The sequence below is a fragment of the Centrocercus urophasianus genome, unplaced genomic scaffold (genome assembly GCF_019232065.1).
Source record: "Centrocercus urophasianus isolate 14NV4802_14NV808 unplaced genomic scaffold, USGS_Curo_1.0 seq_1104, whole genome shotgun sequence".
Lineage (NCBI taxonomy): Eukaryota > Metazoa > Chordata > Aves > Galliformes > Phasianidae > Centrocercus > Centrocercus urophasianus.
The window spans coordinates 9,367-21,711 of record NW_024884259.1 but is presented as its reverse complement, the minus strand read 5'-3'; the positions used below and the strand labels follow the sequence as shown (position 1 = coordinate 21,711).

Genomic DNA, 12,345 nt, shown 5'->3' with positions numbered 1-12,345 from the left:
AGAATTCCCTGCTCCACATTAATGACAGTTACAGACGTTGGGTGAAAGCAGTCCCTGTGCAGCTTTTCACTGCCTTAAAAACCAGCCTACCCTGAATTGACTCCAAGAATGCTCCGTCACCCTCAGGTCATCTCAAACGTCTCCCAGATGAGAAGCATTCACTGCTATTGTTAACCATTCCTCTTGGTCTGCATCAGGAGTCACTGCTGCTGGCCCAACCTGATGGCTGGGGACACGGGCACTTGCTTTAGGATTAGTTCTGAGCCGCCCTGTTGAAATACAAACCATCTGCTGGGTTGGCCTTGGCTTCATTTCACCACACAAGCCCTTGGCGCTCCGTCCCTCCTACGTCCCCCCGATGCCCTTTTCCTTCCAGCCCAATTCTCACGGCTGGATCCTTTGGTGAGCCCTGCAAGCTGCCAAGTGCAGGATTAAGGTTCCTAGAGGGAAACCTCATCAGAGGGGGGGCAAGCTGTAGGACGTGGCTTCATCTCAGTCTAACCCAAACGCAATTCCTTTTGCGAGCACTCGGGTGCTTTAGAAATTGGGAGGATTCCTCCAGTGCACGAGCTGAGGGTCTCGGTGTGTACCTGAGTGCCACAGTGGGGCTTTTTGAGACCCTCTCACGTCCCTCATCTCTGCAAGAGATTTGCTTCCCTCCCTGCTCCACATTGGCAAATGATGGCAGGGACAGGAAATGAAACAGGCAGAGCAGCTCTAATCACAGAGCCCAGGCAGAACAAGTGCCACAAGCAGCACCTTGAGGCAGCGCTGGATGCCCAGAACTGCTTCCAAAACCAGAGGTTCAGAAGGATCACACCTGCCTGTGCCGGTTCCCAGGTCTGGCACAAGCCAAGGATCGCAGCACCAACACCTCCTGACCTTTAAGCGAGGTTTGATGGCTTCTCCACAGATCTGAACCCCCCCGAGCCCCCTAAAGCGGTTGCAATTGCCTTGAGACACGTCCCCTCCCAGCCCTGCTACAGGCCAACGCTCAATAGCAGCAACAAGAACAGGGATGGAAGGAGCCATCTCTGTCAACCCTACAGATCACCTTCAAAATCTCTGTCCCAAAGCCATTAATTTGGGCCAAACCCAACAAACAACACTGCTGGGACCAACAAGACTTACACCGACCTCAGGCTTCAGGATGGCAGGGCACAGGCCTGGGGCCCCTGCTGGCACCACTCACCAGCTGCAGCTGCACCAGGCTGCGATGTGAGGCTCTCTGGGGATATTTGCAATCTGGGGCCCAACTGAGCTACTCAGGGTACCAGTGAAGGAGATCTGATATCTCCTGGGGCAATTTATGCTTTGACGGTGTAATCTGAGACAGGGCAGAGGAGATCTGAAACACAAATGGGCAATCCAGGGATGCAGAGTGCATAACGGGGTACATTAGGAGTCGGAGCACCCAGAAGGCGGTTTTGGCCCCCGTGGGGCTACTGAAAGCACCAGGACTGCAGCACGGGACCCACAGTGAGACATGTGGAGCTCAGGGCATCTCTGGGAGCTGAAGCTGGGGTCCAGTGAGGTGACGAGAGCTCGGTTGAGGGCACTCGAGGCTCCTCTTGGGCACCTGGGATGACACTTGGAGATCCTAGGGCTGCGATTCAGGGCCCATCTGGGGGTACAAGCGATGCCTCCTGGGGACACTGCAGGGGATCTGAGACTCCGTAGCTGAAAGAGCGACATTTCTGCAGGGCCCCAGCACCACGACAGTCATCCCAAAGCCTCCCCGCTGCCCCACAGAGCTGCCTCCCATCCAATGCTACCCCACAGAGCCACCACCACGACCCACCGCCAAAAGTCAACCATTTTTTGTATGCAATTGCCATGCCGGCAGGTACAGAGAAGAGATCTGGCAGGTGGAAGGGGTTGTACAGGAGTCAACGGCTGGTCTGGGGGGTGACAGCCAGACCAGGGGACACGGCCATCACTCGGTCCAGCGGTGGCCACAGTGCGGGGCTGTGCAGACATAGTAGAGCCTCATGGCATCCTGAAGAGAAGGGGGAGGCGGTGGTCACAGGAGAGGGATAGGAAGGGGTGGCAACAGCAGCTGGGGTCCCGGGGGTGGTGCCTCACCTCAGCTCTTGCACTGTGCGACTGGAAGAAAACAGCTTCCTTGTGCCCACACCTGGGGGAGAGAAAGGCAAGCAGTGACACGGGAGGGACGTGGAGCCCCTGCGTGGGGCAGGAACCACGGGAGGGGATGTTAAACAACCCCATAGGGAAGCAAAGGAGCTGTGAGGAGAGCACTGGTGATGTACAGCACGTAGCAGAGCCCTGCAGCAGGAACGTGGCAGGGATACCGTGCCCCCGACACTGGTCAAGTTGGAGCCCAGGGGGAAAGCAGCAGGGCTGAGGACATCTCTCGGCCCCAAGGGAGCCCCTCACAGCCCTGCAGGGGCTCCTGGTCCCCCCGGGGATCCCCAAGTGCTCCTCACTTCTGGCAGGGGTGGTCCTCAGTGCGCGGCAGCGTAGGGTCCTGGGAGACATCAGCGATGATCTGCGTGAGCTCACTGTGAGGAGACACCCAGCTTGTTAATCAACCTCCTAACGAGCCTCAAGACAGTTAACGGCCCTGGCATCTTCCTCATTATGTCCTTATTATTTGCTCTTGGGTTGTTCCGCCTTACTGCCTTCTCCTTATCAGTTAGTCTCTATTTATTCCTCAATCTTACTAGCAATTCCAACTGTTCCTCTATGATTCTTATTAAATGCCTATGAATATATATCCCCTATTAATTTTCTCCATTAACTGCCCTCCGGTCCTCTTCCCTTATTACCTATCCTTATTAATTACTCCCCATTTACACCTCGATCACCGTTATTAACCCAATCATTCCGTTATCATCCTTACTATGAACCGATCCACTTTGTTCACTGCTCTGCAGTCAGCCTGCCTCATTACCTCTCACTACCGAGCCACCTGCCAAGCACTTTCCTCACTTAATTACCCCCTCGTTAACAACCCCCACCAGCCCTTTGGAAATTGCAGCCCCCCCCCCTCCCCGTTCACCAGCCTCCACTGATACCCAGAACAGGGACGGCCAACGTGCCGAGGTGGGAGGATCGAGGGGAGGACCTTAGGGGCTGTCTTGTCGGGGGGACGAAGGAGGGGGTGGCAGGGATGGCAGAGGACGGCTGTGTGGGTTGGAAGCAGGAGGAAGGGGTGCCGGGGGTGGGTCCCGAGGGGGTCCGCACTCACTCCACTTCATGCGTGATCTTGTTGACGTAGATGCAGCTGCTGTCGGCCTCCTGCTGGTAGTCGCAATTGCGGCACTGGGGGCAGAGACGGGAGCGGGGGGGGGTCAAGGCCCGGGCCCAGCTCTGAAGGACGCGGCTCGGGGTGCGCGGGGCCCATGGGGGTACGCGAGCCGCGGGGCCTCACCGCGTAAAGCAGCACACGGCTCTCCTTGTCCTCCTTGGGGTACAGCATGTTGTTGCTAAAGAGACGCGAATCAGCGCGGGGCCGGAACGCGGCTCGCTCCCGCTCCCGGCCCCGCTCCCGCCTCTCTCACCACTCCTGGCAGAAGCGGATCCCGACGAAACCCGGCTCAGAGGGACCCTCCGACTCCATGACGACTCCGCGCACCGCGACCGACCACGGCGGCTCCGCGGGGACAAAAAGCATCGGAGCGCGGCCGGAAGTTTCCGGGTACGCGCATCGCAACCGACTACGGCGGCTCCGCGGGGACAAAAAGCATCGGAACGCGGCCGGAAGTTTCCGTGTACACACACCGCAACCGACTACGGCGGCTCCGCGGGGTCAAAAAGCATCGGAGCGCGGCCGCAAGTCCCCGCGTGTGCCGGAAGCATCTCCCCCATCTACAGCTGGGCTCTTTGGGTATTATAACCGTGGAATCATTAAGGTTGGAAAAGGTAACCAAGATCTCGTCCAGCCACCACCGTGCTTCCTGAGCCATGCTGCTAAGTGTCACATCTGCACATCCCTCGGAAACCTCCTGGAGTGGTGACCTCACCGCTGCCCTGGGCAGCCTGTTCCAATGCCTCTCCACTCTTTCTGCGAATTTTTTTTTTCCTAATCACAGAATCACAGCATCACAGAATCAGGCGGGTTGAAGGGACCTCAAGGCTCATGGAGTTCCAACCCCCTGCCCAGCAGGGCCACCAAACACACACATTCACATCAGGTTGCCCAGGACCCCGTCCAACCTGGCCTTGAACACGGCCAAGGACGGGGCATCCACAACCTCCCTGGGCAGCCCGTTGCAGGGCCTCACCGCTCTCCTTGGAAACAACTTCCCCCTCACATCCAACCTCCATCTTCCCTCCCTCACCTTGCATCCATTTCCCCTGGTCCTGCTGTTGTCAGCCCTTGGCAAGAGTTGACTCCCCTCCTGGCTGTAGGTTCCCTTCAGCTATCGATAGGCTCTATCAATCTGATAGGCTCATGTTGGATATCTCTAATATCCAACATGAAGCTCCCCTGGCACAATTGAAGCCATGACTTCCAGCTCCTCGCCGTTACCTGAGGAAATAGGCGACTCCCACCTTGGCACAACCTCCTTTCAGGCAGTTGAGCGGAGCGACGCAGTCCTGCTGAGCCTCCTCCATATTAAACAACCCAGTTCCCTCAGCTGCTCCCTGTAAAATTTCTGTTCCAGACCCTTCGCATCTTTGTTGCACTTCTCTGGACACCCTCCAGGGCCTCAATGTCCTTCTTGCAGCGAGGGGCTCAAAACTGCACGCGGTGCTCGAGGTGTGGCAACACCAGTGCTGAGCACATCACCCCCCTGGTCCCGCTGACTACGCTGTTTCTGATAGAAGCCAGGATGCCAGTGGCCTTCTTGGGCACTTGGCACAGCGCTGGCTGTCAGTTAACATTTCCAGATCCTTTTCCTCCCTGCAGCTTTCCTCTGCCCCAAACCTGTAATGATGCATGGCATTGTTGTGACCACGGTGCAGGACCCGACACTTGTCTTGGTAAAGGTCATACAGTTAGACTCAGTCCACTGATCCAGCCTGTCCGGATCCCTCTGTAAGGCCTTTCTACCTTCAGGCAGATCAGTACTTCTTCCCAACTTGGTTTCATCTGCAAACGTACTGACGGAACAGTCAATCCCTCTTTCCAGACTGTCAGTAAAGATAATGGGATGCAGACACTGAGGATGTCATCATTCTTGTAGTGGGAGAACGTGTCCCCGCTGAAGGCGTGCTGCCGTGCTGGTGCTTTCACAGCATGGCTGTGGTGCCATGTGGGCAGCAGCAGGGCTAGGCTCTGCTAGGCACGGGGTGCTGACAGACCCACAAAGCGGTTGCCAGGAGGTGTCAGCAAGGACAGGCTCTAAAGATTCAATGTATTTCAGCTGCCTTGGTGGTGGGTGCATGGTTTTAGCAGAGGCAAATCTGACCTGCGGCTGGTCTTCGCAAGAAAATCGAGAGGAAAAAGAAGAGTGTTGGTTGCTACATTGGAGACCAGGGCTGATTTAAAGACATGCTGTGCTGACGCTGAGTGGAGAGCCTGGTTTAATGACAGCAGGCACAGATCGAGCTGAGGGACTGAATGTTTTTGCTGCCTGAGTCTTTACTGAAAGGGACTCCAGGCCTCACTGCTGGGGAAGAGGGTTTAAGATGACAGAATGCACTGACAGGCATTTCGTGAAAGGCCAGGAGGACAAAAGCAAATGTTTTCTACAGCAAGACTGTATTTCTGACTGTGGCGTAGGCTGGGGCCGCCAGGCTGAGAGCTGCCCTGTGGAGAAGGACTTGGTGGGCAACAATCTGGAAAGGAGGGCTGCCAGTCTGGGGAGGCCAGCACTGCGCCTCACTGGCCGGCACGGTTATTAATTGGCAGTAATTGCATTAAGCTTCCCCAGATTCTGTCTGCCTTACTTGTGATAGTAATTATGAAGATCTCCATATCCTTGTCTCAACCCATGGGTGAAGACAGTGGCCAGAAGATGGAGGGAAGGCATCATCTACAGTGCTGCCTTCGGATTTCATATCCCCGGCACAGGAATGATGTCAGCAAGACAGAGGGGGTGCGAGGAGGATCAGGATAGTCAGCGCTGGAGCGCGTCGCCTGTCCTGAGGAGAGGCTGAGGGAGATGGACTTGTCCACCTGGAGAAGGGAGAGCAGAAGGGATCTCATTGCAGCCTGCCAGAACCTACGAGGAGGTGACGGAGAGTGCAGACCGTCACCATGATGCAAACTAAATGTGATAAATGAGATAAAAGAGAACACGAAGAGAACAGGAGAGCTGGAAATATCCAAATAATTTGTCGGCATGGCGTCTCTGATAAAGCGAGCAGAAGCGCACGCCGAAAACAGCATCGCGTCCTTTATGCCCTATTGCCTGATGATTGCCTCTTCCTCCTCTGGTCCTCGTTGGCTGAGTACTTCAGGTTCACAAATCTTCCTGACACTTCACTGAACGTACGGATACCTGCTGCACACAAACCGCTGCTACCGAAACATGTATGTTGCTAATTGCTTAACTTCTCCTCAAGCTTCCTATCACTCGGGTCTTGTCTGTCCAGCACCAAAAATTAGCAGTCTTTTAGCATAATGAGCCTATTGATATCCTTGTCACGCTGTTCAGAAGCGGGATGTCTAACCTGTCTTTAAGTCAGGGCTCAGAGGTGTTGCAGGTGGCTGGACAGGCAAGAGCTGCAGTCTTTGTACCCATGAATTACTCCATCTACCCACTGAGCCCGTGCCAGTGTGAAAAGTCATCTAAAGGACAAGTGATGAAGGCTGTCAGAGACCCCTGATGAAGCAAAAAGACCCCTGGTGAACTATTAGTACTGATAAAGGACGCAAGATAACAGCAGAGACCGTGGAATGAAACCTCTGCACGGAAAAACGGTGCCCAGTGGCATTCCTTGATGCTTGCTGGGTGTTTATGGAGAACAAAGCGTGGGGGTGAATGCAGCGCAGCAGTGGGTGCTGCCTCCCATTGTGGCCACAGCGGGCCACCTCCGCCGGCGCAGATTCTCATGAGCGTGGGATGCAGGCATCGTTCACTGCTGGGGAAAAAAGGCATCGTCACGGCGGTGTTTTGTAGCAGAGAATTTGCCCTGTTAAAAAGGTTTGCTGCGCTCTTTGTATCTGTTGCGGTTTCCCAGGAATTAAGAGGCATTGCTTTTGGAGGAACGACGAATGCACGCCAAGACGTGACATGAGGTTCACGCACTCAGCGCTAAGTACAGCACGGGGATCCTGACACAGAAAGCCAAAGCAACCGCCGGGTAGACAGTCGTACACAGTCAGTTTAGTAAGGTCCCGCAGAAATACATGAAGGACCAGCAAGATCAAATACACAGCAGAACAAGCACAGGGCAACGCAAGTACAGGGGAAGATGAATTTGCTATTGATACGCACTTTGAAAACCTCTTGACGAGGCAAATCATTCCATTAATGGCATTTTGTTGTTTCAGTGGGTGAAGAGGTGCTCAGAACCTCAGTGTTTTTAGGCAGAGCACCACTGTCCTACCACAGGCACCACACTTCTCTAGGCTCCAGTTACCTGTTACCCACAGCTTGTTAGCTGAGCAGAGGTGGACGCCCTCCTCAGGATAATCTTCTTTCGGGCAGCTGTGCACAACAGTGAGATCTCCTCTCAGTTCCTTCTTCTCCACGTTAAACAACCTCTCACAGCCTTTCCCTGGCGACTCCTATATGCGAATTTCCGCTGCAGGCCGGGAAGTTGTTCACAGTGAGCGAATGGACCCCCGGGTCCCGTCCTGCCAGGCCCCTTTCCAGCCACTCTTCCCCAAGCCCTTACAACGTCATGGGGTTGTTTTTGTCCAGGTGCACCAACCAGCACTTCCTCTTGCTGATTGCACTTGGCCAACGGATGCAACCTATCCGGATCCCTCTGCCTTCCTTACCTTTGGGCAGACCAGTAGGCCCCCCTAACTTGGTATTGTCTGCAAACTTAATAAGAGAGCGCACTCATTACCCTCATCCCCACCACTGACAAAAACATTAAAGAAAACTGGCCCCGAAACGCAGCCCTGTCGGCACAGAGAATCACACTATGAGATACTGACATCCTAATGAAGAAAATCAGAGAGAAAAGCTTCCATGAAGTGCTCTATTTCTGGATAGGCAGATTGTCCCTTGTATCATCACACCTTCTTTACCTTTCCACAGCAGCACACACACACATGTAGGTACACACAGCTATAGGTATAGGGAAATGTACGCCAGCCACTTAACAAAGCACCTTTCCCACCAGCCCTCTCACTGGGGAAACTCATCTCAGGAATTTCTGTATTTCCACTGTCTTTGGATGGGGTCTTTTTTTTTCCTTCCCCCTTTGTTGTCCTCCTTGTGCTGACAAAGTATTCCAACAAGTCCTTCTGGCTGCCCTCCCCACCTCTGGGTAATTCCATCCACTGCAGCTCAGCGTTGGCATCAGCGGCTCCATTCCCGCACCAACAGGCCAAGGCTCCGTCTGCCTCCAGGGCTGTCTGTTCCCCTCCTGCACACTCTGCACTTCCTTCTGCTGTTTGAAATCCTCATTCAGGGGTCCTTGTTCATCCTTGACGACCTCCTGCAGGCCGTGCTGGAGTCCCTTCGTGTCACACAGGCGCCTACGTTTCTCGACTCTGAGAACACTGAAGATCCAAGACAGACCCACTGAAATCCTGCCTTCCTGCACATCCAAGTTCATACTCAGCTAAATGAAATCAACACTCCTGCAGGCAGCTGTGATCATGAGGTTACTCCACGCTAGCTGTGCTGCAGAGCATGAGAAGTATCCCCAGCTGGGCTGCAACCACAGACTCCAATCTCCTTCGCAGGGTTTGAGGGTCATTGACGAGGGCTTTAAAAGGGCAGGGAATCTTTCCAGGGGTAATGCAAGTTTCCAGGCATATTTCTGACTGCAGCCGGAGGTCTCCTTCCCTGGGAATGACAGTAAACTCTCCCCATTCTACGAATCCCAAAGGAATGGGAGTCCTTCTTGCCCTGTGGGTGCCTTAATATGAGTGACACCACCTGGACTGATCTCTCACTTTGTGGGCTCCCAGTCCCTTGGCAGACAGCGCCCACGGAGAACTCGTGGAAGCTCCAGCTTCATATTCCTTCCAACTCCATCTTCCTTCCCTGGAGGATATCCTCTGTGCTGCCACACGTGGGACTGCACGAGGATGCACCTCAGTGACCATTCACCATCTCTGCTGTTACTGGACAGCAGCAGATTACTCCTAAATCCTACCTTCAGCGTCTCACAGCACTGGGATGAGTTTTTTCCCTTCCAAATCCACGGAGCAACAAACTTCCCGTGGTGCAGCAGCTCAGCCCTGCTCTTGGTACCAGCGCTGAAAGGAGAGCCAAGTCTTCAGGCAGCACGCTGTGGGGATCCATTTAAGAAAGCAGATGATAAGAGCACCGACCCAGAGTTCGTCAGAGCTTCGGGAGTTAGCGGAGTAGAAGCAGAATGAATGCAAACATTTCTCTAATAACACAGTATATGCTAATGGCAATAAAGATAGGCAGTAACTAATGTAATAAAGGTGACGAAATAAGGATGAGGTCTGCCGGGGGATAAGCGCAAAATCATTTGTGGAGGGAGAGGGTAAATGCATCTCTATGAAGGAACATCTGTAAAACCACATTCTGAAGAGCACCTGTGAGCTCCTGTTTCCTCGTGCTGTCTGTGAGGGGCTTCATTGTCAGAGGCAGCACTGAGCACAGGACTACCACCACCAGGTACAGAGATGGAGATGGAGGAGGGCTTCATGTAGGCAAACACAGCAGCGCCGATGAACCACGGCCAGGCGAGGGAGGCTTGGCGTCGTCCGTGCTCGGAGAACGTCTCCAGCACATCCCAGAAGATCTGCATAGAGGAGAAAAGAATAAACAGGCAGCACACAGATGCTACACAGACACCAGTCGTAACCGAACTCCCCTAAGGCAGGAGTTTGTGCTTATGGCCACAAGCTCTGCTGAAAGTCCCCCAGTGCGGAGGCTCGTAGACGGCCACAGCGTTCGTACGACAGCGAGAAGGGAGTGCTGTGCTGTAGGCAAGAAGAAAATGAAAAAGACCTGGGCGACACATCCTGCATCAGAAGCACCAGAAATGTTCCTGGTGCCCGAGAGAGCTTTGGCCGGGGCTTCGGGGCAAGTGGAGGAGATGCAGCCCAGGTTGAGGAGACGTGCAGGCGGTGGTCACAGGCCACGGCTGTGATGGAGAGGCTGTGGTCCAGCAGGGCAGCCAGGCAGACGCCCAGGAAGAGCTGGAAGTGCAGGAGCTGCAACTCTTGTGTGTCTGCAAGCGTCAGGAGGGAGGACTGTGAGGGAGCTGCTGTCAGACCTTTGTAGCCTCTGGATGACCTACTTGTGTAATGAAACCTCCTGTAGGGAGATCTATGCTGAAGATGGACAGCAGACCACAGGGTTGCTATGGGGCAAAGATACGCACTGCGGTTACGGCACGGAGGTGCCCGGATCCCCAGCCCCATGGCATTTCCAGGGGCAGCTCCCTCTCCCTGATTATGTCTCTGCTGCCTGCAGATGTCCCTGTCTCTGGCTCCATCCCCACAAGCCCTCCCTGCTGTAGACTCACAGCTGCTGCAGACTCAGCTCTGCCTTGCAGGCCCCTCTTGGCAGCACTGCCCAAGGCTATTTCAACGCGGTCAGGTGCTCAGGGCCATGTGGCACAGGCCCTGGTGACACTGGACATGCAATGACAGTGCTTTCTATTGGCAGGAGGGCAGAAAGGAACTCGCTGGGGAGCGTAAGGCTTCGGATTCTCAGTATTTTCTTGGACGTTACAGCCTCTATTTTCACTCCTTCTGATGCGAAGAAAACAGAAAGTAGAGACTCAGGAAATCACAGAATCACAGAATCACAGAATCAGGCGGGTTGAAGGGACCTCAAGGATGATGGAGTTCCAACCCCCTGCCCAGCAGGGCCACCAAACACACACATTCACATCAGGTTGCCCAGGACCCCGTCCAACCTGGCCTTGAACACGGCCAAGGACGGGGCATCCACAACCTCCCTGGGCAGCCCGTTGCAGGGCCTCACCGCTCTCCTTGGAAACAACTTCCCCCTCACATCCAACCTCCATCTTCCCTCCTTCAAGGCAGACTTGAAGCAGGTAACCCCTGCATACGACTGTCATGGTGCGAAGCCCCACCAAAAATACACTGGGGTCCTGTGTAGCAGAGAATTCCCTACTCGGTGCAGCAGCCTTTGGCTGCAGGAGGCTCCCGCCCAGCCTGGGGGCTCCTTACCCACACGCTTCTCCCCGCAGTCCCCTGGGCAGGCTGAGTGCTGAGCCTGGCAGGCGTCCTATGATCTCCGTTGCAGCCAGATCAAGAACAAAACTGCGCTTGCTCAGTGGCCATATGGGTGCAGAGAGGGGAGGAAAAGGCAAAAGCGAGGACCAGAAACTGAAAGGGCACAGAGGGAAATTCCCAATTGTTTTAAGGGGAAGACCATCACCACGACTGGGTGTCAGTGCTGGGCCAGGAGAAACTGCGGATCGACCCGATCTCAGTGTCAAGCTGTTCCCGCTCAGGGCAAACGATGGTTCTCCAGTGGACCCTTCTGGTACAAAATCCTGTCAGAGCAACGCTGCTGCACACGAGGCATCGCTGGCCTCTGTAATCCCTGCCTGTCCCTCTCCTCAGGACTGCACACTGAACGCGTTCGCTGTCGAAAGGAGATTCTTCTCTAGGGGCTGAGGGACATCGCTGAGAATGGGGATACAGAAGAAAACTGTCAAGCGTGGCCTTTTTCACACTCAGGACGCTTGTAGCCCTCGTCTCCTGCGGGGATGTGCAGGTGGGAGGGCAGCGTGGGACTCCTCCTGGAGCCCTTCCCACACTCATCACATACAGTTTGCCTCCTGTGGGGATGTGCTGGTGGGAGCTGAGTGGCAGAGCACAGAGGGTCGTTGTTGGTGGTGCAGAGTCCGGTTGGAGACCTGTGAGCAGCGGTGCTCCTCAGGGGTCGGTGCTGGGTCCGGTCTTGTTCAACATCTTCATCAATGACCTTGATGAGGGGATAATGGCCACCCTCAGCAAGTTTGTGATGATACGAAGTTGGGAGGATTGGCTGACAGCCTGAAGGCTGTGCTGCCATTCAGCAAGACCTGGATAGGCTGGAGAGCTGGGCAGAAAAAAACCGGATGAGGTTTAACAAAAGCAAGTGTAGAGTCTTGCATCTGGGGAGGAATAATTGCATGCACCAGTACAGGTTGGGGGATGAGCTGCTGGAGGGGAGCTCTGCAGAGAGGGACCTGGGTGTCCTGGTGGACGACAGGTCGGCCATGAGCCAGCAGGGTGCCCTTGTGGCCAAAAGGCCAATGTCTTACTGGGGTGCATTAAAAAGAGCGTGTCCAGCAGGTCGAAGGAGG

General features: G+C 54.8%; 1 protein-coding gene across 1 annotated transcript; it reads right to left on the bottom strand.

The window, feature by feature from the left end:
* Positions 1–1,804: 1,804 nt before the first annotated feature.
* Positions 1,805–3,652, bottom strand: LOC122155364 (DNA-directed RNA polymerase II subunit RPB9-like). The gene is made up of 6 exons (XM_042809191.1): positions 3,525–3,652; positions 3,395–3,449; positions 3,212–3,285; positions 2,448–2,522; positions 2,086–2,137; positions 1,805–1,999 (listed from the first exon to the last, which is right to left on the bottom strand). The coding sequence occupies exons 1-6, from the start codon at positions 3,635–3,637 to the stop codon at positions 1,937–1,939; spliced, it is 432 nt and encodes a 143-aa protein (XP_042665125.1). The 5' UTR covers positions 3,638–3,652; the 3' UTR covers positions 1,805–1,936.
* Positions 3,653–12,345: the final 8,693 nt, after the last annotated feature.

Coding starts and splice junctions, on each gene's coding strand:
- LOC122155364 (XM_042809191.1), bottom strand. CDS start 3,637: ATGCTTTTTGTCCCCGCGGAGCCGCCGTGGTCGGTCGCGGTGCGCGGA. Junction 3,450..3,524: donor ATCCGCTTCTGCCAGGAGTG/GTGAGAGAGGCG, acceptor GCGTCTCTTTAG/CAACAACATGCTGTACCCCA. Junction 2,138..2,447: donor GAGGACCACCCCTGCCAGAA/GTGAGGAGCACT, acceptor TCTCTCCCCCAG/GTGTGGGCACAAGGAAGCTG.